This window comes from Zalophus californianus, chromosome 17 (genome assembly GCF_009762305.2).
Source record: "Zalophus californianus isolate mZalCal1 chromosome 17, mZalCal1.pri.v2, whole genome shotgun sequence".
NCBI lineage: Eukaryota > Metazoa > Chordata > Mammalia > Carnivora > Otariidae > Zalophus > Zalophus californianus.
The window spans coordinates 48,201,243-48,225,961 of NC_045611.1; the positions used below are offsets into that span (position 1 = coordinate 48,201,243).

Below are 24,719 nucleotides of genomic sequence, written 5' to 3' on the forward strand. Positions count from 1 at the left end.
CAGCTTCCCACACTGAGAAGGCTTCCCACACTTGCTCCCCACTGAGCAAGGAGCCTGATGCGGGACTCGACCCCTGCTTGTGTTCCCTCTCTCGCTGTCTCTCTCTGTCAAATAAATAGATAAAATCTTTTTTTTTAAGATTTTATTTATTTGACAGAGAGAGACACAGGGGGAGTGGGAGAGGGAGAAGCAGGCTTCCCGTGGAGCAGGGAGCCTGATGCGGGGCTTGATCCCAGGACCCTGAGATCATGACCTGAGCCGAAGGCAGATGCTCAAACGACTGAGCCATCCAGGCACCCCAATAAATAAAATCTTTTAAAAAAAATCAAAATCAATAAGAATCCACTGGGGAAAACAGTTTGGTGATTCTTCGATAAGCTAAATATTGAATCACAATATGACCCAGCAATTCCGCTCCTAGATATATACCCAAAGAGGGTTGAAAATAGGTGTTTGTTGCAATATATACACATTTCAAATCATTACCTTATATACTTGAAACTAACATAATATTGTATGTCAATTATGCCTCAATTGAAAAAAAATAAAGGAAAATAATTTTTAAAAGAAAATAGGTACTCAAACAGCGGCTTATACAGGGAATGCTTACAGCAGCACTATTCAGGATAGCCAATAAGTATCAACACCCTGAACGTCCATCCGCTGATGAACGGATGCGGCACGGCCACACAAGAGAATATTGCTCAGCCGTAAAAAGGAATGAAGTTCTAAGACATGCTACAACATGGATGGACCTTGAAAACATTACTCTAAGTGAAAGAAGCCGCATACAAAATACAACATATAGGATTCCATTTATATGACATACCCAGAGTCGGCAAATCCATAGTTAACAGATTGCCAACCACTAACCACTAAAAGGTTAGTGGTTGCCAGGGGCCAAAGGGAGAGGGGGAACAGAGAGGGATTACTTAATGGATCTGGAGTGTCTTTCTGGAACTAGGTGGTGATGGTTGTGCAACGTTGTGAACGTGCTTCATATCACTGATGGTAAATTTTACACGATGTGTGTTTTAGCACAATTTAAAAAAATCTTTAGAGGTTGGGCGCCTCGGTGGTTCAGCTGGTTGAGCGATTGCCTTCGGCTCAGGTCACGATCCTGGAGTCCCGCGATCAAGTCCCACATCGGGCTCCCTGCTGAGCAGGGAGTCTGCTTCTCCCTCTGACCCTCCCCCCCTTCATGTGTTCTCTCTCTCTCTCATTCTTGCTCTCTCAAATAAATAAAATCTTAAAAAAAAAATCTTTAGAGGTCAATAAGTAAAATCAGACTCTTGACTGTAAAGGCTTATTAGGCAACCACAAGAGTGGTATAGAACCATTTGACAAATGAAAACCCTGGGACCACACACCAGGCCCCATCCCCTGGCTCCCCACCTTGTCGGGCTGGGAGGCATTGGGCGGCTGCTGGAAAGTGAGCAGGTGCAGGCCAGGCAGGAAGCTCTGGGTGACACAGGCCTCCAGGGATGTGACAAAGACAGGCGCAGGCCCCCACCAGCCCACGGTGCCTGAGATCTGCTCCCCTCGGCAGCGGGTCTGCTCTGTGAGGACAGGAGGGTGGGGGGAATAGAGGTCAGTGCGGGGCGCTGCGCCGCCCCCTCCCACACCGCCCCTGCACACTCACCAGGGCGGGGGAGGCAGCTCTCATTATGCACACACCAGCCCAGGGCGCCGGGCCCCCGGGGAGGAGCTGTGGGGCTGCTGAAGGCCAGGCAGGCCTGGCAGTCACCCAGAAGGCGGCCCAGTCCCAGGCAGCTGGCAGCTGGACACTGCAGGGAGGGGAGGGGACAGGGGTTACTGTCCACGGGGGCGCAACGGACCTAGGAAGTGCTGTAGATTCGGGAGTCACAGGGTGGAAAGTGTCAGGAAATCGGAGAAGGGAACTGAAAGCCAGTTGGACTGAGGAAGATCGAGAGGGCAGGAGCTAGGGGGTCTGGGGACAGGGTTGTAAGTTCAAAAGGATCGGGAGGGGCCAAGGGGTCAGCCGGCAGGAGTGCCAATCTTCGGTGTGAAAACAAGTCTCCCAAGTGGGAGGAGGTCCTTCTCTACTTAGTTTCAACAGAGGGAGACACATGCTAGGAGACAGAGCGCTAGGACAGTCACTCACGGCCCCAGGGGGAGTCCCAGGAGGTGGTGCGGCTTGGCAGGCTCCCTGACACCAACTGCATTCCGGGTCTCGCGAACAGACGCTATGGTCCGTGTACATGGAGCAATAGTCTAAGTGGTACTGCAGGGAGATGGAGGGGGTTGCTCCTCAGACCTGGAGCCTGTTCCCTCATGCCCACCACTTTGATGATCCCGGGGACCCTCAACTGCTCGACACCTTAAGGACCCCTAGCCACTCTGCCCTCAGCCCCAGGGACCTCCAGTCCTCTCCACTTGAACCTGGGGACCAACCGCCTTCCCCTCATATCCCTAGGGACCCCCAGCCCTTCTCCCAGGGACCCACCCCAACTTGCTCCCACCTCCATGGGAACCATGCTACCTCCTCCCCAGCCACCCTCTCCCTATCACCCCAGTGCTCACGTCCGGAGCAGGCGCCTGGAACACAAAGGGAGGCACCTTGTAGGCCATCAAGTCCCCACGGGGCCGGCCACTGTACCCCCCAGCCACCAACAGGACACTGCCGCCAAGCACAGCCGCCACATGTGAGTATCGGCCGCTGGGAGGCGCTGCTCGGCCTAGGAGAATACAGACACCCCCCAACCCAAGGACATGAGACTCCAACCAGTCTCCCCTCCCATGCTCACGGCTCCCTTGCCCAGAGGACTATTCCGACTCACCTATGCCTCAGTCCAGCCTCCTACTTCCTGCTTCAACTGAACGCACCCAAGGAAACCCTCCTAGGCTGCCCGGCCCTGCACCTGCCAGAGCTCCCACACCACTGACCAAACCATCTTTAAAAGACAGAGCATGATGGAGCGCCTGGGTGGCTCAGTTGGTTAAGCGTCTGCCTTCGGCTCGGGTCGTGATCCCAGAGTCCTGGGATTGAGCCCCACATCGGGCTCTCTGCTCAGCAGGAAGCCTGCTTCTCCTTCTGCCCCCCCCCCCCACCCTGCTCGTGCTCTCTCTCTCTCTCTCTCTCTCTCTCTCAAACAAATAAAATCTTAAAAAAAAAAAAAAAAAAAAGAGCATGATCTTCGGGGTCAGAACAACCTGGCTTTGATTCCTAGGTCTACCACTTACTTGGGTTCTGAGTAGCTGTGTGGCCTTGGGAAAGAGACTCAACTTCTCTGAATCTTGGTTTCCTCCTCAATAAATGGACCATCTTCCTGCCCTCGGGGAGCCATGAGGCAGGCCGCCTGGCTCTCACCTGGTTTTGTCTGTACACCAGCCTCCCTTCTGGGGATAGCCTCTGATCTTCCTCTGGGAACACCACCGTCTCCCACTACAGTCCACAGGCTCAAGCTAAGCTGAGCCCAGACCCGTCAGGTCAGTGACTCGTTTAGGAACAGGACCCAATTCCTATGATTTTTGGGGAAAAGGCACGTGCTTCCTCCCTCTGGGCATTTTAAAGGGGTAGGATATAGGCCCAGGGCTGCTGGTGACCATTTGCAAAAGACAAATCTGCCACAGACTGAAGCGAACTTGAGTGAGAACTAGCTGATGCCATCATGTGAGCGCCCAGACCCGGGGCCAGCCTGAAGCCAGTTGTCACTCAGGTGAGCCAAGAACTCGGTTTTGCAGGGCACCTGGGTGGCTCAGTCGTTAAGCATCTGCCTTCAGCTCAGGTCATGGTCCTAGGGTCCTGGGATCAAGCCCCACATCAGGCTCCCTGCTCGGCAGGAAACCTGTTTCTCCCTCTCCCACTTCCCCTGTTTGTGTTCCCTCTCTCACTGTGTCTCTCTCTGTCAAATAAATAAATAAAATCTTGAAAAAAAAGAACTCGGTTTCGCTCAAGCTGGTTGGGTTGGAGCCTGTCACTCAGAACCAAGAGTACTGACTGATGGGTAAGTGGTCAGTGACTGGTGACCCCTCACCCTCTTACCGACCCATATGCTCTGTAAGTACACGGGACTTGGCCTGGGGTCTCACAAACTACAGACGAAGAGACCTCCAGAAACCTCACACTCTGGCCTAAAGGAGAGATAGGGACAGGCAGAAGAGCCTCAAATGCCAGGCCAAGGCTTTATGCCTAACGGTCAAACAGGGTTCCATGGGGAACCCTTAGCCCAGCCTACCCCTTAAATGTCAATGTCCCTTCCTTATGCCTGTTCTCTGTCCTCGCTCTCCTGTCCGGTGGGGCGGGGAGAAGAGATGGGCCTCCGGGAAGTCCACAGCCCCCTGAAATGATAGGCCCAATTTGTGTGTACAAGTGTCTTTTCAAGCAGAGGGCCTATGGCTTCCTTCCGATTCTCTAAGCAGTCTGACTTAATGAGTTTGAAAGGTTTCTCCACACTCCTATCCAGGCAAGCCCTCGGGCCCTTGGGCCCTCGCGGGCAGGATGCTGACACTATCAGAAAGTCAACATACTGAGCCCTTGGCTAGGTGGTCTTCTTTCTTTGCGCCATCTCAATCGACTCTCACAAACAGGCCAGTGGTTTAAGTATTACTGTCATCCCCGTTTTACAGACGGGCAAGTTGAGGCACAGAGAGATTAAATGATATTTTTGTGCAGATGGCTGGTTGGGTCCTGGCCATCCTGGTTCTGCCACTTGCGCACTCTATGACCCTGAAAAAGTCACGTGTAGGTCATTCCCCGGGACATCTGGAAACTGGCAAAATCTGGACTAGAGCCTAGACCAGAGCTGCTGGACCTGCCTCCCGTCTCCATGGCAATAGCGGCCCCGTCCTGCCTCCCCCGCACAGGTTCGCCTCCGGAGGCCAGCTCTAACAGGACATCTGGCTCACCCTAGGAGGACCAACGGGGCTCCCGCCTAAAGCCCATATTCACTGTCAGGGAAGTGTGACTCTCAGGAGCCCCTCAGGAAAACAGAGGGGCCACTCACCCTCAGGGGTCCCTGGGGGGGCAAGCTCAGCCCCCGACACCCACTGATGGCAGCCGAGGTGGTAGAAGAAGAGACCATCTTCATAGCACTTTTCCTCCTGGTAATGGGTGTGCACGTTGCCCCCTGGAAAGGAGGAAAGGGGCACAGCTGGCAAGCCTGGCAGAGGTGGGGACACCCAGGCAGGGAGCCTCAGCTCAGTGTGGGCCTGGGGCCCTAGAAGGCAGGCAGGCGGGATCAGGGAGCCTCCTCACCATAGACCACCATGTAGTTGCCCAGGACACTGGCTGTGTGGAAGGCTCTCTCCCGTGGGCCCTGAAGCCCATCCCGGCCCTTTAGGGTGGTCCACACGCGCCGATCCACGTGGAAGAGCTCGGTGGAGTTCACCCGCACAGAGAACCTATCAGGAGGGGCAGAGGAGGGGCTCAGGGCAGGAAAGGCTTCTCTCCCTCCTCTGGGCTCTCAAGAGTCGCGTGATCAGGCAGGGTGAGACCGGCATGATGGGGTTTATGTCCCCACTTGTCTCCCAGCGGCTCATCCCCGGATTCCGTGCCTCATCTAGCCAGGGCTGGCCACCAAGCAGGGCGTGGCTGAGTGGACAGACAGGCGAGAGCGCATGGGAAGTAAGTGGCCAAGAGAGTGAAGGAAAGGTTAGAGAGTCAGTGAGTGGATGAGCAAGTAAGAGAACGAATGAACTAGTGAATGACCTAAGGAAGGAGGGCCTGGATGACTGAAGTCCATCAGTGGGCGAAGACCACTAAAGACTGAAGACCCAGGGGCCTGGGCCAGGCTTGGCCCTGCAGGGCAGGTCACTCACCGGGCGGTGGAGGGCCGGTGTCCACCGTGAACCAGTAGGGTGCGCGAGGGTGCGTGGAACACCATGGAGTGGCCAGTGGCGGCAGGGGGTCGCCCACCTGCTGGAATCACCTGCTCCCAGTAGCCTCTGCTGGAGCCGTCGAGGCGGAAACGGAAGAGGCCGGAGGAGAAGAGGTCGTGCTGAGTGCGGCCGCCAGACACATAGAGCCAGACGTCGTCCACCAGGGCGGCCGCGTGACCTGCCAGGCCTGGTGGCCCCGAGGAACCCGAGGCAGGTGGCGCAAGGAGCTCCCAGTGGCCCCCGCCCAGCGGGCTGAAGGCCCACACATCGCTGGTGAGGGAGCCATTGGCCAGCTCGCCACCCATGAGCACCAGGGAGCCGGCCCAGGCCACAGCCACGTGGGAGTGCCGGGCAGCCTGTGGGTAAGAGACCGGGAGACAGGATGGTGACACAGAGTGACACGAAAGCCAGCCAGAGAGAGACACGGAGAAAGACAGACAGAGATACACAAAGAGAAAAAGGAAGACAGACCCAGCAAGACAGACACGGGCGAACAAAAACAAATTAAAAAAAAAAAAAAGGAGGCAGAGGAGGCAGGGGGGCAGGGATAGGGGAGGTGGCAGAGAAAAGCAGAGGGAGAGACGGACAGACAGACAGCCCAGAGAGGAGACACAGAGATCAAGAGAGAGCAGAAGACCAACAGGCAGAGACACAAATGGAGAGAGAAACCAAGAGAAAGAGACAGGAGATCCACAGAAGGATAAGATGCAAAAACGGAGATAGAGAAAGCAAAAAGAAAATCAGAGGTAGAAAAGTAGCATCAGTAGGAGGAGGTGGGCCCATATCAAGCGGCAGGGCTGCGGGCGTACGGGCTGGTAGGGTCGCTCCGGGGGGCCCTGGCTGGGTCTGCCGGAGTGCACAGGCGCCCCCGAGCAGGGCGGGGGGTTGGGGAGGATTCGTACCGGGGTAGGACTCAGGTCCCAGCGCTCCCAGGTGTTGGCAGAGAAGTTGTAGAGGACCAGGTCCCCCAGGGCGCTGTTGAGGTCCTGGCCTGTGGAGGGGCAGACGGCTCAAGTCCTGGCCACAGGCTGCCAAGCCTCCGGACCCCAGACGCACACCCCGTCAGCTCACCTCCAAAAACGGCCAGTAGCCCCGGCGGGGACAGGAAGGCACCGGCCGCCCCGATCCGGGCCGAGAAGGCAGGGTCCCCGGCACTCACGTTGTGCCACCAGCCAGCCCCCTGGTTCTCCCACAGGTGCAGGTCACAGGCGTGTCCCAGGAAGCCAGGCTCACAGCGGCACGGTCCCAGGGGCTGGAGGGGGACGGGCACACAAAGGCAGGGATGGAGAGAGAAAAAAAAGAGAGAAGGGGGAGGAGAGAGGAAGCCAGAGTGAGACAAGAGGACAGAAAGGGAGAAGGGAGAAGATGGATGAGAAAGGAGAGATGGAGTAACAGCCAGGAAGGAGACAGGCCAACAGATGGAGGCAGAAAGGGACACCGAGACACAACCAGGGAGACGCAGAGAGGTAGAAAAAAGCAGACGGCCCAACAAAAAAAGGGAACGGGAAAGACAGAAGGCCCCGGAGAGGAAAATGAAGACAGACAGCATGAGAGGTTGGAGAAGGACAGCGGCGAGGGCAAGGACAGCCTGCGCCGGGCGACCTCAGCCTGGGGAGGTGAAGGCAGGAGGGCTCAAGACGTGACCCAGTCCCGCAGCCGGATGTGCGAGGCTGAGGCCCAAGGTCAGTGGTCAGCGGTCCGAAGTCAGGGCCAGACAAAGCGGCTGGGTGGGAGGATGGAGTCGGGCGGCAAGCGGAAGGCAGGTGGGTTTGCAGGCGGGAGGCAGGTTACAGGCAGGAGGGGGGTGGGCTCAGGCAGAGGAGGGGCCGCAGATGAAGGTGGGGTGGGGCTGGAGGGCAGGCGGGGTCGGGGTCTGGGAGGAGAGGGGAGTGTCACTGTAGGCGACAGGGTGACAGCAGGGTCCCGGGCGGGAGTGGGGCAGGGGCAGATGGAGCGGTAGCTGTGGTCACAGACCCGGGGGGGGGGGTGGCGGGGGGGCACACGACACAGCTGGGGACAGGCTCACCGAGGCGCAGGTGCCATGGCTGCCGCAGTAGGCGGGACACTCCTGCAGGCTGCAGTCCGGGCCCCCCCAGCCGCGCTCGCAGGCGCACTCCCCGGGGGCCCGGCACTGCCCGTGGCTGCCGCAGCCCCCAGGGCACAGGGAGAAGCGGAAGGACGCATTGAAGCCCAGCAGGTTGTAGTTGGCATCGCTGAAGAGGTGCAGCAGCATCTGCAGGCACGAGACGGGCACGCCTCCGGGCGCCGGAGGACTGGACTGGACTGGGACGCCGGGCTGCCGCTCTCCCCACCCCACCCTGGGCGTCCCCACCTCCTTTCTTGGTCTCTCTCCACCCTTCTTTGTCCTTGTGTCCTTCCGTCTGACTGACGCCAAGTCTCTCCTGCAGTCTCTCTGCCCCTCCCCCTCTTTTGTTTCCTTCTGGGCATCGACCCCCCCCCCTCCCTGCTCCTCAAACTCCACCTGGACCTCCAGCCAGAGCCCCACAGTCTACCCCCGCACAGCCTGGCCCCCCAACAGCCCAGCTCCCCCCACAGTCCGGCCCCACCGACCTTGCCTGAGGAGGCCTCGATGGGTGGAGGCCGGGTGCTCCCACTCAGACTGGCAAGCAGGGGCCCTCGGGGAGAGTCCCCGTCATACACGAACAGGTAGTCGTAAGTGCACTCCGTGTCCAGGAAAAGGAAGTCCAGCAGGATCCGGTGCTGGGGGCTTGGGGCTGGGCAGCGAGAGCAGGGGGGCTGGGCTCAGATGTGGACCCTCTCCCCGTGCCTCCACGTACCTCACCCCAAAATACCAAGGCCTGCCTGGTGATGTGGGAGGCCCGAAGATGAGTCAGACCCAAGCCCTGCCTTCAAGGGGCCCCTGGTCTCAACAGCCCAGGGAGGTCAGAGCTGTGACAGCCAGAGGGACAGGGGCCAGAGAAGGAATTACAGTGTCAGCCCCGGAAAGGACTCCTGATACCAGGCTGAATATCTCCCACCATTCAGATGGGAAAGCTGAAGTGCCCCAGAAAGGACCCCACCCCGGGGGTCACACAGAGCTGTTCTCCTTTTTTCCTGAGCCTCAGACACTAAGCCTGAGGGGCAGGGTCCAGACCTGAGCAGAGAAGCATACTCCCAGATGGAAAAGGGCCTCTGGGTGGGTCGCCTGCTCCAGGCTGATCAGAGCTCCAAGGAAAGAGGCCAGTTTCTTCCCCCGGAACAGGCCAAACCCTGGAGTACCACAGCTCCTCTCGCACCCCCACCCCCACCCGAAGGCTCAGTTTATTGTAGTAGCTAAAGGCACAGACTTGAGCCAGACTGCCTGGGCTCACATCTTGGCTCTGCCACTTACTAGCTACTAGCCGTGTGGCCTTGGGCAAGTCCCCTAACCTCTCTGGATCTGCTTCTTCATCTGGAAAGTGGAGTTATAACGGTACTGAGGTGCATTCAAACTTCTTGGCCACTCCTCCCATCGAGAGGTGAGGGCTGGTTCCTTGCCCCTTGTATCTGGGAAGACCCTCAGAAAGACTAGCGTGACCCATACAAACCAGCAGAGCAGACATTCTGGCCCCTGCACAGCTAGATCAGAGAAGCCTCACAGCTTCTACCTGGACATCACAGAATGCTCCTTCTCAGAACACAGCTGTCAAGCTATGAAAAGCCAAAGCCACATGGCAGGGGCCACGTGTCGGCGTCCCAGCTGACAGCCCCAGCTGAGCTTCCAGCCCGCGGCCAGCAGCAACCGCCAGCCCCGTGAGGGAGCTTGCGCGGACGTCTGGCTCAGGTGAGTGAGTGTTTGGATGACCTGTAGTCCCAGCTGACATCCAGCTACAACCATGGGAGAGGCCCAGCCCTCCTCCATAACCCTCAGCCCACATCTCACACTAGGGGCTCAGGAAACTAGACCTGGGTTCCAGCTCTGCTCCTGACCTGCTGGGGGACCCTGGGCCGGCCCCTTCCCCCATGCCCCTCAGCATGCTCCCCTGCATACCGGGAATGGCAGGGAGCCATGGAGGGCTTTTTTTTTTTTTTTTTTTTTTTTTTTAGGTTTTATAACCTTCATTCTTCTGTGCCAGGACCATCTGTGTCTGGGTTTGTCTCCTCTGCAGCCAAGGAGGCCCACAGGGCAGGGCCTAGGCCTAACTCATCTTGGGGTCCCTCCCTGACATTAACCAGCACAGGGCCTGGCACTGAGCAAGGAATGAAGAAATGCACAAAAGAAAGAATACTGAAGTTGGCAGCCCTCCCTCAGGCTCTGGCCAGAGCCCCTGAGAATATCACACAGACCCCAAACCATGGTCTGGGGAAGGAAGAAGAACCATTTCGCCAGACCAGGCAACCAGACCTCCCAGAATCTTGCCAGCCTCAACCAAAATATAAAGCTCAGTTCCCAGAATCACAAGTACATCTTTGTCAAGGGCATGCTGGAAGCCAGCTCACCATCTGCTTTCCCCAAGTTCCTCCCTAAGTTCAAGGTCTCCTGCTTCCACCCAACACAGGCTCAACGCCCATGCCCTCCTGGACAGGGATCCAACCCCAAAACTCCCTGCGTTTCATTTTCTTTTTAAATATTTATTTATTTTTTTGAGAGAGAGAAGAGAGAAAGAGAGAGCGCATGGGGGTGGGGAGAGTGCAGAGGGAGAGAGAAACCCAAGTAGATGCCATGCTGAGCTGAGCAAGGAGCCTGACTCAGGGCTCGATCTCACAACTCTGAGATCACAACCTGAGCCGAAACCAAGAGTCGGATGCTTAACCGGCTGCGCCACCCAGGCACCCCAACCCCCTGGTTTTCAAAAGCAGAATGCCTTTTTATTCATGAGGATGTTATGAGGATTGGCTACAATAAAGCGTGGATGTGGTACAAAAGGAAGTGGGTCAGCTGCTTATTTTTTAAAGGATGGGGGAACATGTTTGTTCTCAAAGGTAATATGGGAAGCATGGGAGATCAAGGAGGATCTGGAAGTCACCTAGACTCCTCCCTTTCCCAACGCCCCACCAGGTGGTCCCCAAATCTCACTGGTGAAACTTCCCAAACACCTCTCAGTGCTCTCAGCCCCTCTCCACCTCCTCCTCTCCAGCAAGACTAGCACACCAAGTCTCCAGGCCACCACCCACAATCCTTCTTTGGCTCCCCATCAATGCCAAGAGAAGAAGACAAGTTACTCAGCATGACATTCAAGGCCTTTCTTCCCCTGCTTGTGGCGCCCTCCGCACCTCTCAGCCAGCAGTCCGATCAGACCAGAAAAACCTAGATATGGCTCCTGAGACACACCAGCCTCTCTTTTGTCTTCACAGAAGCTGTTCCTTTTCCTCACCCAGCAAACTCCTATGCATGCTTCAGAACCCTATTCCAATGGCCCCTCCTCTGTGACCCCCAGTATTCTCTCATCCCCCTCCGCCCATCTACCCAACCCCTCTACCTCCTTCTAGACATAGCCTGAGCATGCTGTAGAATGAACGTCTGCATCCAGCCTTACCATCCCCAACAAGGCTGGGCTCTTTAAGGCCAGATAATGATGTACACATCAAACACATACCCATACTTCCCATTCTGTGCTTACCCACACCCCGAGACAGGCATGGCCCCCAAGCTGGGGACACACACACTCATCCCCAAGAAACATGCTTCATCCACACCCCATACAACAGCCACAGAGACCTAAAACTTAAGTCAGATCATGTCCTTCCCTGTTCAAAACCCTCCCACACTCCCCAGTGTCCTCGGATAAAGACCAAGGTCTGCAGCCTATAAAGGGAGACCATGCCTGATCTGGGACATCAAGCCTCTGGCCTTTGCCCAGAACCTCCTCTGGGGGACTCCTACCACTCCTTGGACACCAGCTCCTACATCCGCTACAGAGAAGCCTTCCTGGACTTCTCCAGCCACGGCCTTGGGACTTCTCTTCCACCTCCCTGGTGCCCTCAGGACACAGGTCAAAATCAGTCCTCCACCCTCTGGTTCACTGTTTGTCTTCTTGTATTCTGTGTCCTCAAAAGCATCATCCCTCCTGCTGCCAGGCCTCTGCATGGGCTATTCTCCTGGCCTGGGGGGGGGCCCTCCTGTTCCCTCTTTCACATGCCTTTGGTCTTAGCTCCAGGCCAGGCTAAATCAGACGTCTTCTGGGCTTCCCACTCCTTGGGGGTGGGTTTGCTTCCCCCACTAGACTAGGAGCCCACAAGGGTAAGAATGTGGCCTTTGCATAGGCTGTTCCCTCCGGAATGCTCTTACTCTTCCTCCCGGTTAATTGCTATTGGTCCTCTGGGTCTCAGCTCAGACATCTCCTCCCCCAGGAAGCCCTCTGTCTTCCCCTAACCCCCAGGTCAGGTACTTCCTCTGGCTCCCACAGGCCCCTGGGGTTCCTCCATCACAGTCCCACCCACTCTAGGTTGTCACTCTCTATTCATGTGTTTGTCTTCCCCACCGGATTCTAAGCCCCAAGTCATCACGGATTGCTGGGGCTGCCTTGGTCTCTGTTATGTCTCAATAGCAAATATAATGTCTGGCACATGAATGACTGAAAAAAATGCCTTTATTGAATTACTTTAAAAATAACCACAGGGGCACCTGTTGGTGGCTCAGTCGTTAAGTGTCTGCCTTCGGCTCGGGTCATGATCCCAGGCTCCTGGGATCGAGCCCCGCATCGGACTCTCTGTTCCGCGGGAAGCCTGTTTCTCCCTCTCCCACTCCCCCTGCTTGTGTTCCTGCTCTCGCTCTCTGTCAAATAAATAAATAAAATCTTTAAAAATAAATAAGTAAATAATAAAAATAACAACAGTATAATCCTAATACCATTTACTGTGTACATACTATGTGCCAGGCATGTTAAATGGTGTTCTCATTGAATTCCAACGACCCTATGAGGTCAATACTAGTATGAACCCTACTTGGGAGGGGAGGGAGCTGGACCTCAGAGAAAGGAAGCTGCCTGCCCAAATTCACAAAGCTAGTGAGAAGTGGAACCCAAATTTGAAGCAAGTGGTTGGGCTCAGAGCCTGAGTTGCTAACAATCATTCAGAGTATCTCTCATTGATGCTCTTGGCTTGTAATTGTCCATCTGGGCCTGGGTGCAACTCCCCCACCAGACTTCAAGGACTTCCAGGACAGGGCCCAGGTTGGCTGCATTTCAGAGCAAAGGGCCTGGACCAGAACCGGGGTGTGGGAATGCGGTGAGTGGGATTAATGAGTGCACAAATGAATGAATTAGCGAATGGGTGGGTGTGTGACCCACGCGGCCCCACTCACCCTCGATGAGCCACTCGCAATTGCCATTGACGCTGTAGTTGCCCGCACCATCCGTCACGAAGCCTGGCGCCTCCCGCAGCACTTGCCGCTGCCCCTTGCAGTCCCCTGCCTGGGCCCCAGGTATCAGAGGCCCCAGCAGGGCCAAAGATAGAGCCAGCGCCACGGCCAGAGCCAGGCCCAGGGCCATCGCCGCCTCCCGCACTCTTACAGACGGGACAAGTCTTAAAGACCGGGAGAGGACACTCCACGCGGCGTGAGGCCCTGCAAATGTGACCTCTATAGACGGGACATGGCCTTGTAGACCAGGGAGGTCCAGGAGTTGCAGACCCCACGAAGGGAACCGCCGCTGTAGACCGGCTCTGGAAGCCGCGGAGTAGGTCCTATAGACCCATGGAAGAACCCGTAAATGGGGTCGTTATGGACGAGGCCGACCCCTAGGGACCGTGGGAGTCCCTTACAGTTACGGGCCCCCATAGGCTAGCTGACCCCATAGACGATGTCCAGCAGTTACAAAGGCGGGCCGCTGCAGGCCAAAACGGACCTTATATACGGGTGGGTCCCCAGGGGGCGAAGGGCTCTACAGCCCGGCGGGGGCCTCCATAGAGGGTGCGGGTCCTGCCGGGCCAGGCCCAGAAGATCCGAGAGAGACCCCCTCCAGCCGGGGGCGGGGCGCGAGCGGGTGTCGGGGGCGGAGCCCGTCTTCAGGGGCTCGGGCCTGGACCCCATAGACGCACTCCCTTGCTCACCCACCCGCGCCTCCCTCCGGAGCCGGATGGGCCAGATCAGTGAGACGAGGGGACGCTCGGGCCAGAGCGGCCTGGGAAGACCCGCCGGGAGGACGAGGGGGCGGGGGCCGAGCGGCCGCTGTGGGAGGAAAGATGGAGAGGAGGCGAGAAGTCGCAGAGCCGCTGGTCAGAGCGGCCCTGGGAGGACTGCGGAGCATCCAACCCCACCCCTGCACGGAGGGAGACTTCCGGAAACTTCCCCGCCCATTTGTTCCCAGACGCGTGCGCAGCAGTGACCTTCTTGACTTGGGAAGAGAGAACTACACATGCGCAGTGCTAAAATCGTAACGCAGACTCGGGGTACAGGTGGTTGAGCAAAGTTTGTGCCACTGGAGGGCGCCTCTAGCCCTGACTGAAGAAGAGACGGTAAAAAATAAAGGAGCGGTGCAGTAAGAGGGTTCTGGTGGATGATTTAGATGTTCGGTGCCCCCAGATTCCGGGCCAGTATGAAGGCCAGGTTATTGCAGGCCCCTCCCAAAATGCCATTTCACAGATGGACACACTGAGGTCCAGAGCCTGGAATGGTTCATGCTCCGCCCCGCCTCTGAGCACCATCAAGATGTAAAGAGGCCATTTTCTAGATAAAAACTCAACGAATCCGCTTTATTTTGGCAAGAAGGGAAAAAAGTCTTTCCGCCGGGGACCTGAGGGAGGGCCCCCGGATGGAGATGGGGTGGGCAGAGCTCGGGTCCGAGGTCACAGAGATCCAAGGGAAGGTTTCAGAGTCGAGACCGGATTCACAATATCCGTCCCAGGAGCAATGGCTCGGGGTCGCGGAGTCCTGGAGAGTCACGGGCAGGGTCCCGGCGATCGTCACTGGTGTTCCGGGGTCCGGCAGGATCAGAGGTCTCGGAGGGGACCAGGGGGCCGTAGGTCTCGGAACAGCGGGAGCCCAGAATCCGGCGCCGCTCGGGGCAGGGGCTGAGGGAGGGGACGGGGAGAGCGGCTCCCGCGGGACCGTTTGGCACAAAAGTCGGGGGAAGGGGGCGGAGCGGGACTGTACGCACCCCTACCTGGGCGCGCGGGGTGGGGAGGGTCGGGAAGGCCTGGAATGGCAGAGCCCTGGGGCCGGGATAGAGCGGGGATCCGGAGCCCGGCCGGGGCCCGGCGCGCGGCCCATGGGGCGGGGTGGGCAAGGGTGCTCAGACCGGGGGTGCTGTGCCCCCGGCCGTGTGCATGCTGAAGTATTCGGTGAAGCCGGTGTGCGGCGCCGCCGTCTGGGGCACGAGCGGCTGATAGGGCGGCGTCGGGCCATCCCAGCTCGGGTCGGCCGCCTTGGGGAACCGAGCGGGAAGGGGCGGGGAGGCCGCGCCCGGCTCGGCCATGGTCACCACGCGGCCCCTCGGGGCCACCGCCAACGCCACCGCCGTCTCCTCCACCTGCTTCCCGGCCTGGGAGGGGGGTCAGGGTCAGAGGCCATCCGGGACCCACGGGGGGCAGATGCGGCCCCGAAGGCCCGTCCCCCTCCCCGCAAAGGAGCCCCCCTCCCGAGGTGCGGGCGCAGGTGTCAATCAGGGAAGGACCGGGTGGCCGGGCGCCTGGGCAGCGGGGCCAGGTACTCAAGGGGCGGCGTCGGAGCGCGCGGGGCGAACTCCGGCGGCGGCCGGGGAGTGGGTGGAGAGCCGCGGAAGGCTGGTGGCGGGGGCACGGCGCGTGGCGTCTGCGGGGGCGTGCGCAACAGCGCCAGGACCCAATCGGGCAGGGTGGGCGCGGGCGCCGGGGGTAGGTCGCGGCGCGGTGTTGGGGCTCGGGGCGTGCGAAAGGCGGGGGGTGGGCTCAGGTGCCTGGGAGAGGGGGGCGGCGGCGGGGCCGGGAGCGGGGTCAAGTACTCCAGGGGCGGCGCCAGCAGCTCCTCGTGCGCCGGGGGCGCGGGGCTTACGGAGGAGGCGGGCGGGGGGATGGAGAAGAGCTCCGTGAAGTTGGGCACCGAGTCGCTGATGAACGTCACGTTCCCATAGACGTGCTGCGGGAAGGCCTTGTCCGTGGATTGGCTCCCTCCGGGGCCTGGGGCCCCGGCCGAGGCGATCTGCGACGTGCGCACGTGGTACGGGAAGTTCTTGTTGGCCGCCGAAGGGCGTGTCATGATCTGGGGCGAGAGGCCAGGTGCTGGTTGGAGAAGCGCTTTCCAGGCCTCAGGCCGTCTCCATAAACATGGGGTCCTAAGGATCCCCCTTCACTTGACATCCCCCACGATTCCCTGCGGCCCTCCAGCCTGGATTAGGCACCTACTCTGGGCTCTCACTGTGCCCTGAGCTCCCACCTTTTTCTTCCGTTGACCACTCTGCGATCCTTCCTCCATCAGAGCCCTGATCACTGACTTATCGCAGATTGGTTAAGTGTCAGCATCCTTCCCTGTCCAGTATGACAGCCACTAACCATATGGAGCTATTTACATTTAAATTAATCAAAGGTAAATAAAAATTTTTGTCTTCAGTCACACTAGCCACATTGAAGTGCTCAGTAACCACATGTGGATAGTAGCTATTGTATTGGACAGCACAGAGTATAGAATATTTTCATAAACATAGAAAGGTCAATTGGACAACACCAGATAGACTCTAGAATGTTAGCACCATGAAGGTAGGAATTTGTTCAGTTCCCTGCTGAATCCCCAATACCGGCTAGAACAACAGTACCTGCCTCATAAGCACTCAATAAATATTGGTCGAATGTAGAGATGTGTCCCCAGTTAGTCTGGTAGGTCATGAGGGCAGGGACTATGTGTGACTCTAGCACTGCACATGGGAGCCCAGCATGACCCCCCCACTAATGTTGTGCTCAACAGGGGACAAGGAGCTGTGGAATGCCAGAGGTGGAACTGTGCTCACCTAACAGCATTTTTAGGAAAGAAACTGGCTGAAGGTGAAATACAGCTAAAAGGGCACTGCATTTCCATGTTTGGGCCCGCACCCCACCTCTCGCCCCACAGCTCACTGAGTATGGGATCTGGGTCACGTTGATAAAACTCCCTGAGCCTCACTGGGGAAAAGGGATTGCAGGGCCGACTTGGAAAGGTGAGGAGAGGGTAGAAATGCAAAGCCCCGGCGCAGGGCTTGGCACGTGATGGTCCCCAGCAGTTCTCCTCTTTCTGTCCCTTTCTGACTTCCTGCAGAGTTTCAAGGAGGGCTGTGCTGGGAAGGTGAGTCTGGAACTAAGTCAGGCTCTGGGGTGGAAGATGGGGGACCTGGCCACCTGTGACTGAGTACATTCCCCACCCAGAGCACATTGTGGACCCCTGGGGTCAGGCAAGACCTGGGACCCTCATCAATGCCTATGTCCAGGTCTGGCGCTCTCTGACGGTCTGCTGAAGGACTGGGCTCAAAGTCTCCTGCCCTAATACCAAAGGCCATGGAGGCCCTAGCAGGTCACCTCCCCCATCTGGGCCTTAGCCTCTTCCCCTTTCTGTGGAGTGGGTTCAACCACCATTATCCATCCTGTCCTGGGGCTGCTCTGACAATTAAACGAGATATATGAACATATAGGTACATGAACTGTCACCCAGAAGGCCAGAGAGGATATAAACCAGGGCAAAGAAGAGGTTGGTGCTGATAGCCTCTTGATAGCATTCAGATCCAGGTCCCCCTGGGACCCCAGCCTGGCCCACCCCACCTGCTTCTTCCTGGACAATGGCCTGTGATGGCAGATGGGAGAACATGTTGGGGAAGGGTGGAGTAGTGACCAAGGGGTTTGGGAAAGGCAGGGGGATAGAGAAGAGAAATGTGAGAGTCTGGGGACACAGGGTCCGGAATGGGAATGGAAGGGGGTGAAAGAAAGAGGGTGGGGTTATTGGGCGCCCGACTGGCTCAGATGGTACAGCATGAGGCTTCTTGATCACAGGGTCATGAGTTCGAGCCTCACGTTGAGCATAGAGTTTATTTAAGGGGAAGGGGGGGGGTTGGGTTGGGGAAGAGGCCAGGACAAGATGGGAGCAAGGAATAAAAGAGGGTGGGCTGTGGGCGGGGGGGGGGGCGGACACAGGAGAGCAGCCTGCAGGAACCCAGCAGGCTCTCAATGTCTGTTGGATGACTAAAGGGATGAAGTGAAGGAAATGGATGGAGAACTCAGAACAGAAGGTTCAGCCTCACGTATCCTCTGCCATCAGGCTCCCACCCCCACCTGGATGCCCTTCCTCACCAGGAACACGCCATGTGCATACAAATGGATCCCCAGCTGGATGCCATTGACAATCTTCTCCCGGGCCCACTTGGGGATCCCGAAGTTGGCAATCAGGGCCATCACAGGAACTGCAAAGAACCTGAAGGGGAGGTACTGGGTCAGTAGAGACACTGCCCCTGCCCTCATCCCCACCCCATGGCCCCAGCTCCCCTGCCATGCACACAGACATGGAGCCCAGGTGGGTCCCAAACTGGAGAGAAGCCAGTGTGACCTTCAGAAGCCAGAGGTTAAAAGGGGGGCAGGAATCCCACTGGCCTGGGAAATTCTGGAAGGCAAAGACTAGGTTGAATTTAACTCAGTTCCACCCCACCCCAAATCCTGGCACCTGATAGGAAATCAAAAGATGTTTGGTGAATGAATTAACATAGGACAATAACAATTAAGGACTTACTGCATCTCACGTATATAAACTCATTAACTCTCACAATGACGCTATGAGGCAAGTGCAATTTCCATCCCCATTAAACAGGTAAGGAAACTGAGGCCGACAGAAGTTAATTTTTGCGTGAGGTCACACAGCTTACAAGCTTTAGAACTGGGATCTGAACCCAGGCAGTCAGGCCCTACTGTACTGCTATGTTACGTTGAACGATAAAAAATTACAACTAGCTTTTATTGAACACTTACTATGTGCCTTACATATTCCCCGACGCATGCTCAAGAGAATCCTTTCTTTATGGGTAGGCAACCTGAGGCACCTTTTTTTTCTTTTCTTTTTTTAATTTGGGAAGATGACTTTTTTCCAGGTCACAAAGTGAGTAAATGGCAGACTCTGGGACAGCTGCCTGACTGAGGAGGGCCTGAGAAAGGGATAGCCGTTTCCAGGAAGCCCCAGGACCGGCAGAGAGGGACAGGCTGGGGGCCCAGCACGTCTCACCAGAGGGTGTAGGCAGCAAAGAAGGGCACATAGAAAGGCTGCTTCTCCGGGAAGTGGCGCAAGGAGATGAGCACGGCGTAGCAGAACCACACGTAAGCCGCAACCTGCAGCCCAATGAGCCCATAGCCCGCCGGCGACTCGTACGTGTACAGTACCTGGCCCGGGTCAAAGAACTGGACGCAAGGGAGAGGGTTCGTCATAGCTCTGACCCCCTGCCCTCCACACAGGGACCCCAGACCCCACCCCTGAGCACCCAGGGGGCAGAGATACTTGCTCAGAACAGAAGCAGCTGGAGAGCACAAAACAGAAACGGAAGCGCAGAGAGAAAGAGAATACATTTGCTACCAGGGGCCCAACATGGGGCGAGACACCTGCCATACGTAAGCTTTTCCATTTGCCTCAACCCGGTGAGTTAGGTCTTATTATCACCCCACTTCACAGAGGGGGAAACTGAGGCTAAGAGGGACACCTTTTGGCCAAAGTCAAAGCCAAGGTCATATAAAGCCTTAGGGGAGCCTCACTGGGATAGGTAAAACCCTCCTACTTTTCCAGAAGAGGAAACAGGCTTCAAGGGGGCGGGCATCACCCAAGGTCAGCCAGCTGGGGAGTGGGAGAGCCAGGGTGGAATCCAGGTCTGCGGGACTCCTGAACTCTCAGCCATGACGTTGAGCATAAATGTGACAGACAGTGAGAGACAGAGGGAGGAGGAAGAAGGCTCCTCAGAGATGGTGAAGAAGGGAGGCATGCACTCAGAGAGACAGATGGGCAGGCAGAAATCGCAGAGTGGGAGCGAGCGAGCCAGCAAGAGTGCGATGTGAAGAAGGGCTGGCAGACAGGTGGAGGAGGTGGCCAAAAGCCTTGGGGGAGGGGTGGCGGGGAGGCAAGGCCTGGGTAGTGGCGGGTGGCACTCACCTCGGCCTCATAGATAAGCAGCACCACGTGGGTAAGGGTGTACAGGGTCATGTAGACAGACAACTTCACGGAACCCGAGTGGCTGATGCGGCCCCTGGCAGCCGGCCATGAGGGGAGACAGCAGGGGTGGGGGCTGTCAGGGAGAAGCGGGCAGCCACCCCCCAGATCCACCCGAGTGCCCTGTTCCCTAGCCCAGCCACACCTCCCCCCAGCACTCCCTCCCGCCCCAGCCTGGGCACCGTGTCACCGTGAATCCCTTCCCCAGAAGGATGAGCATCAGCAGGAAGATGAGGAAGCTGGAGGAGAAGAGCAGCTTGGCTGTGAGAAGGGAGGAGAGGGTGTCTCAGACACAGTGCTCGGAGAGAGCCCGGGCACCCTTCCCCAGCCCACTTCGTTCTCACCCAAGATCTTCAGACTCCCGTTGCCAATGCCATCAGTGGCATACTGGCCCCAGTAGATGCAGAAAAACAGGAGGCTCAGGACTGAGGGGAGAACGGGCAGAGGGAGGAAAGGACAGAAACCGGCTTTGGGGCATCACGGTTCCCTAGCACTATGATCCAGATGGCCAAAACTCCTCCTTCATCCCCATCAGGACTCTAGACCATTTCTTCCCACTGATGTCTTCGGAGACTCTGGAGTCCAGGCCCCAGTCTCTCCTCTCCAGGACCCAGATGTCCAGGCCCACAGCCCCCTCCTCCCTCAGACCCGGGGGTCCAGTTCCCCAGCCCCTCCTCCCTCAGACCCGGGGGTCCAGGCCCCCAGCCCCCTCCTCCCTCAGACCCAGGGGTCCAGGCCCCCAGCCCCCTCCTCCCTCAGACCCAGGGATCCAGGCCCCCAGCCCCCTCCTCCCTCAGACCCAGGGGTCCAGGGCCCCAGCCCCCTCCTCCCTCAGACCCAGGGGTCCAGGCCCCCAGCCCCTCCTCCCTCAGACCCAGGTGTCTGGACCCTAGGCCCCTCCTCTGACAGAACTCAAAGTTGAGCTACTCCAAACCTCACCCTCCACTCCTGCTGCAGCCATGAACATTTTATAAGTTGTGTGGAGCAACTGACGACCTTTCAGCAAATCTAGAAAGTAGGCAGGGGAAGGGGGTTCACCGGCAGGAAGAGAGAGTAGCTCACCTCCCCCACCCCTGCCCCCCATAACTCCTAACCCCACCACTACCACCATGTGCTGGACTCACATCCAAAGTAACAGGAGAGGAAGAAGATGAGGATGAAGATGAGGAGGAAAGTCACATCTGTCTCCAGGATCCCTGCCGATTTGGTGGAAGGAGGAAATGGTTCAGTCCGGCTGGGGGTTCCTCACAAAGATCCTGGCTTCTGGGTCCCCATATGCTCACCGAACTCATCAGCCGAGAAATGCCGCGTCCAGAAGGACTTGCCGTTGGTGAGGACCATCTCGTACTCCAGCTGCAGCCCATCTCCCTGTGGAGAGTGTGGAGGCCTAAGGGGTGAGGGGGGGCCTGGGCAGGCAGGGGATCAGCAGGAAGGCCAGGAGGAGAAGGCCCGGGCGGCCGTCCCAGCCCCTTACCCCACACTTGCTGAGTGCGATGTACCACCACCTTTCGCGCACGGAGCGGAAGCTTCGGCCGCTGGAGCAGCTCAGGTAACGGGTTCCCTCCTCTGACACTACCTGGGGAGAAACAAGAAGAAGGCTGAAGCCTGTCTGTGCAGCCCCCAGGCCCTCGGCCTTCAGCACCTGCCCACTCCCCCAGACTGGGCCCATACCTGACAGCCCGACCAGGCGTACTGGGTGGTGAGGTTGATGACCTGGTTGTTCTCGGGCCTGATCACTGACTCCTTGGCCAGGCAGTCCTGGGGAAGGCAGGGCCATGGTCACCCCCTGGCCAGCCTCGACCTTCCCCCCTCTCCGCCCATACACCCTCCTCACAGCCTTCACCTTGTCCCCTGCCTTGTACACAGCTGGCCACTGGGATGGGTCGTCGAAATAGAGGAGAATGTTCTGACAGCACTTGGCCTGCAAACCCAGAGATTTTGAAGTTTGGGGGAGTGCAGAGAGCTGGGGTGGCCCTTGCCTTGGGAGGCCAAGGGAGTATCCAGCCTCAGCATAGAGACTAGTTAAGGAAGGCTCACCTCAGGGTATCGGAAACGGAAGTCCAGTCGGCCATAATCCGAAAGAAAGCAAAATCTCGTCAGGAACAGCCAGTCCTGAAAAAGGGGCCCAGTCCTGCTGAGTCCTTTGAAAACTCTCCTCGACTCCACGGGCCCCCAACTTTCCTTCCCTACCCTTGGGTACCTGGTTTCCCAAGAAGCATAAGAGGACCAGGTTACATCCCAAATTCTTCTGTGATCCCTTCGCTTTGGGGCCAGGATTCTTGCCTCAGAAGCCCCCCCACACCCCCTCAAGGTTCTTCTCCCCTCAAACACTTGTCCCATTTTTCCAAGTGCCCTGAGAAAGATCCTGGAGGGCCAGATACCCACCCAGGCCACGTTCAGTCCCAGATACCATCTGACTGCCACCCCCCAGGGTTATCCACACACATGCCCCCCAGAGGGGTCCCAGAGACCATCTCATGCTGGGGCCCTCTCCGGGCCCTGAGCAGGAGCGTGAACTCAAGACTCTCCGCGGAGTGAAAAGTGCTGTCCCTTCAGCACCACCTCGGCGTCCCCCGCCCCCCCCCCGCCCAACCCCCACCCCAAACTCCGACTCTCCCAACCGGGCCCTCCTCCCCGCCCAGCTCTGACCTCAATGTCCCTCCTACAACCCCCAAGTCTCTTCTCGAATCCACAGCCCCTCTCAGCCTCAACACTGACCCAGTCCCCCCACCCCCATAACCCCAGCCCCATTTCCCCCCCGCCGCCCCCCGCGGCTCCCAGGGACCGCCAGGGAAGGGCGGCAGGGGGCGGGGCGGCACCCTCCTCCCTCCCTTCCCTCGGATCCCAGGGGGCCCGGCGGGTGGCAGGGGAGGGCCCAGCGCGCTCACCTCCTTGGAGCTGAGGTTGCCCCGCACGTACTTGGCCCGGACGCGGGGGGGCAGTGGCAGGAGCAGGAGCAGCAGCGGCGGCAGCAGCAGGAGGCGCAGAGCGGGCGCTCGCGGGGGCTCCATTCCGCCCGCTACGGGCCCCGGCCCCGGCCCCAGCTCCGCTCCGACTCCCGCTCCGGCCGGGCGACGGCGGCGAGAGCGCGCGGGCCGGCCAGCGCGCGCCCCCGATTAAAGGGGCCGCCGGCCGCCGCGCTCCCCGCCCCCTCCTCCGGGATGGCCTGGCCTGCCGCCTTCCCAATCAGTGTGAGAGAGGACGCCTCTCCACCCCGCCCCAGCCTAAGTCCTCCCCTCTGAGAGTGTCCCTGACACCTCTGGCTCCCCGTGTCCTACACTGAACTCCCATTCCCCCAAGCCGTGCCGCCTCCTCCAGACTGCCAACTCGGGATGACCCCCCAAACCATAGACCCCAGCTCTGTCCTGACCTCCCCCGAATTTAGTCCCCAAACTGCTCTTTTGTTGCTCATCCCCGCCCCGCATGACAGCCATCCCCAGCTGTGTCCACCCAAGATCCTGTGGACTCTGTGAAGTGCCCACAGAGACACAGAGGTGGGAGAGGGAAAACCACTTGTCCTGGGTCACAAAACACAGAGATGGCACAACCCTGGGCCACAACCACTCCACTCCATCACCTGACCCTGTCCAGTCACTGCTCCCTGGGGTGTGAAACCGGCTTGCTGCCTCTCAGAAGAGGTGGTGTTGTGAGAAGTCCAGAGTAGACTGAAATCAACTACCTGGGTTCAAAACCCAACATCGCCACTTTCTCATTAGACCTCAGCCAAATCCTGTAATCTCCCAGTTCAGTCCCCTACCAGCTGGTTCCAACCTTATGGTTTCCCAGTGGGCAATGAGGATCCCTGGAAAGGCTTTAGAGAGTAGCGTCCAAGTCCCTCAGCTTCATTTTCCTGATCAGATTCCAACAAACATTTCTAGCTTCGTTCCTCCCCCTCCTCTGCAAAAAATGTGTTGCTCCTCAAAATATCATTTTAAAAAACTTTCTAAGCCAGGGGCCAAGCAGGAAACATAAGTGCATGAAACATTTCAGTGCGAGAGAGTGTGAGCCCCGTGAAAAGGCGGCCTCTGCTACTTGGCTTGAGCCAGTTGTTGCCAGAAGGGATAGTAGGTCTGCTGCCAGATCTTTTCTTTTTCTTTCTTTTTCTTTCTTTCTTTCCTTTCTTTCTTTCTTTTCTCCTTCCTTCCTTCCTTCTTTCTTTCTTTTTCTTTCTTTTTTTTTCCAGAGAAGCCAGAAATGTGTTAGGCTTTTTTTGTTTGTTTTGCTTTTGTTTTAAAGCAAACTGATTTGTAATAGTAGGCAATTAATTCAAAAATGTAAACTATATCTTGGGCCAAAGTAAAAAGTCTGTGGGGCAGCTCCAGGCCTCATCTGCCACTCCTGTTGTGATCCTGCAAACACAGTTCCTGTGCCTGCTGGACCAGGAGCCCATCAAGGGCAGGGCCTGGACGTGACGTGACTCGCTCTAGGTCCCAGGACAGCCGAGGGATATGGACTATATGCACATACTGTCCCACAGAACAGCATTTCTAGGATTGCCTGAGATGGTTCTTTTCCTCCTCTACTAGTAAGTTTTTACTAATCTTAAAATGTGTAAAAGTCTACGTCTGCTCCTTTCTGAATAACTCCCTCATCACCAGGGCAGGATCATCACTCCCTCCTTGCACTCCCGGCACATAGTTGGCTTCAGTGGCTGAATGTGTGGGACTGACTAAAGCCCCAGGTTTCCCCAGCCCCCTGGCGCCTCAAACCCCAGGAAGGTGACAAGTGACAGTATCTTCCCCTCCCTCTTGGACCCAGAACTCAGAACAAAGCAAAGCTGCTGTCCTGGGTCAGCCACTCACTGAAAATCAAGAGGACCATGTAGAAG

The 24,719-nt window shown here is 57.6% G+C and overlaps 2 protein-coding genes across 6 annotated transcripts in view; both read right to left on the reverse strand.

Moving 5' to 3' along the window:
* The window catches only part of MEGF8 (multiple EGF like domains 8), a 58,653-nt gene extending 44,740 nt beyond the window's left edge, over positions 1-13,913 (reverse strand). Inside the window, 12 exon segments of the mRNA XM_027617427.2 lie at positions 1,396-1,559; positions 1,643-1,787; positions 2,126-2,245; positions 2,545-2,699; positions 4,968-5,090; positions 5,219-5,364; positions 5,782-6,197; positions 6,744-6,832; positions 6,913-7,093; positions 7,868-8,074; positions 8,413-8,576; positions 13,085-13,913. Of these exon segments, the coding sequence (XP_027473228.2) occupies positions 1,396-1,559; positions 1,643-1,787; positions 2,126-2,245; positions 2,545-2,699; positions 4,968-5,090; positions 5,219-5,364; positions 5,782-6,197; positions 6,744-6,832; positions 6,913-7,093; positions 7,868-8,074; positions 8,413-8,576; positions 13,085-13,271 (2,097 nt within the window). The 5' untranslated portion in view covers positions 13,272-13,913.
* A 539-nt stretch (positions 13,914-14,452) lies between these two features.
* Positions 14,453-22,967, reverse strand: TMEM145 (transmembrane protein 145). Of its 5 annotated transcripts, XM_035725331.1 has the most exons (16): positions 22,780-22,967; positions 21,929-22,003; positions 21,735-21,812; positions 21,563-21,649; positions 21,366-21,467; positions 21,175-21,259; positions 21,016-21,087; positions 20,831-20,899; positions 20,236-20,316; positions 20,074-20,152; positions 19,835-19,928; positions 19,078-19,095; positions 18,004-18,124; positions 15,749-15,955; positions 14,883-15,260; positions 14,453-14,790 (listed from the first exon to the last, which is right to left on the reverse strand). In XM_035725331.1, exons 1-16 carry the CDS (start codon positions 22,900-22,902, stop codon positions 14,459-14,461), a joined length of 2,001 nt encoding a protein of 666 aa, XP_035581224.1. In that variant the 5' UTR covers positions 22,903-22,967; the 3' UTR covers positions 14,453-14,458. The 5 variants fall into 5 exon arrangements, with proteins under 5 accessions (XP_035581224.1, XP_035581225.1, XP_035581226.1 ...); XM_035725332.1 differs by lacking the exon at positions 19,078-19,095; XM_035725333.1 differs by having other exon boundaries at positions 14,562-15,260.
* Positions 22,968-24,719: the final 1,752 nt, after the last annotated feature.

Bases quoted from the DNA above. Each gene is read 5' to 3' on its own strand.
- TMEM145 (XM_035725331.1), bottom strand. From the start codon at position 22,902: ATGGAGCCCCCGCGAGCGCCCGCTCTGCGCCTCCTGCTGCTGCCGCCG. The intron at 21,088-21,174 runs GTGAGCATATGG...CCAAATCGGCAG, and splicing joins TTTCTCGGCTGATGAGTTCG to GGATCCTGGAGACAGATGTG. The intron at 15,956-18,003 runs GTGAGGAAGGGC...CTCTCGCCCCAG, and splicing joins ATGCACATGGCGTGTTCCTG to ATCATGACACGCCCTTCGGC.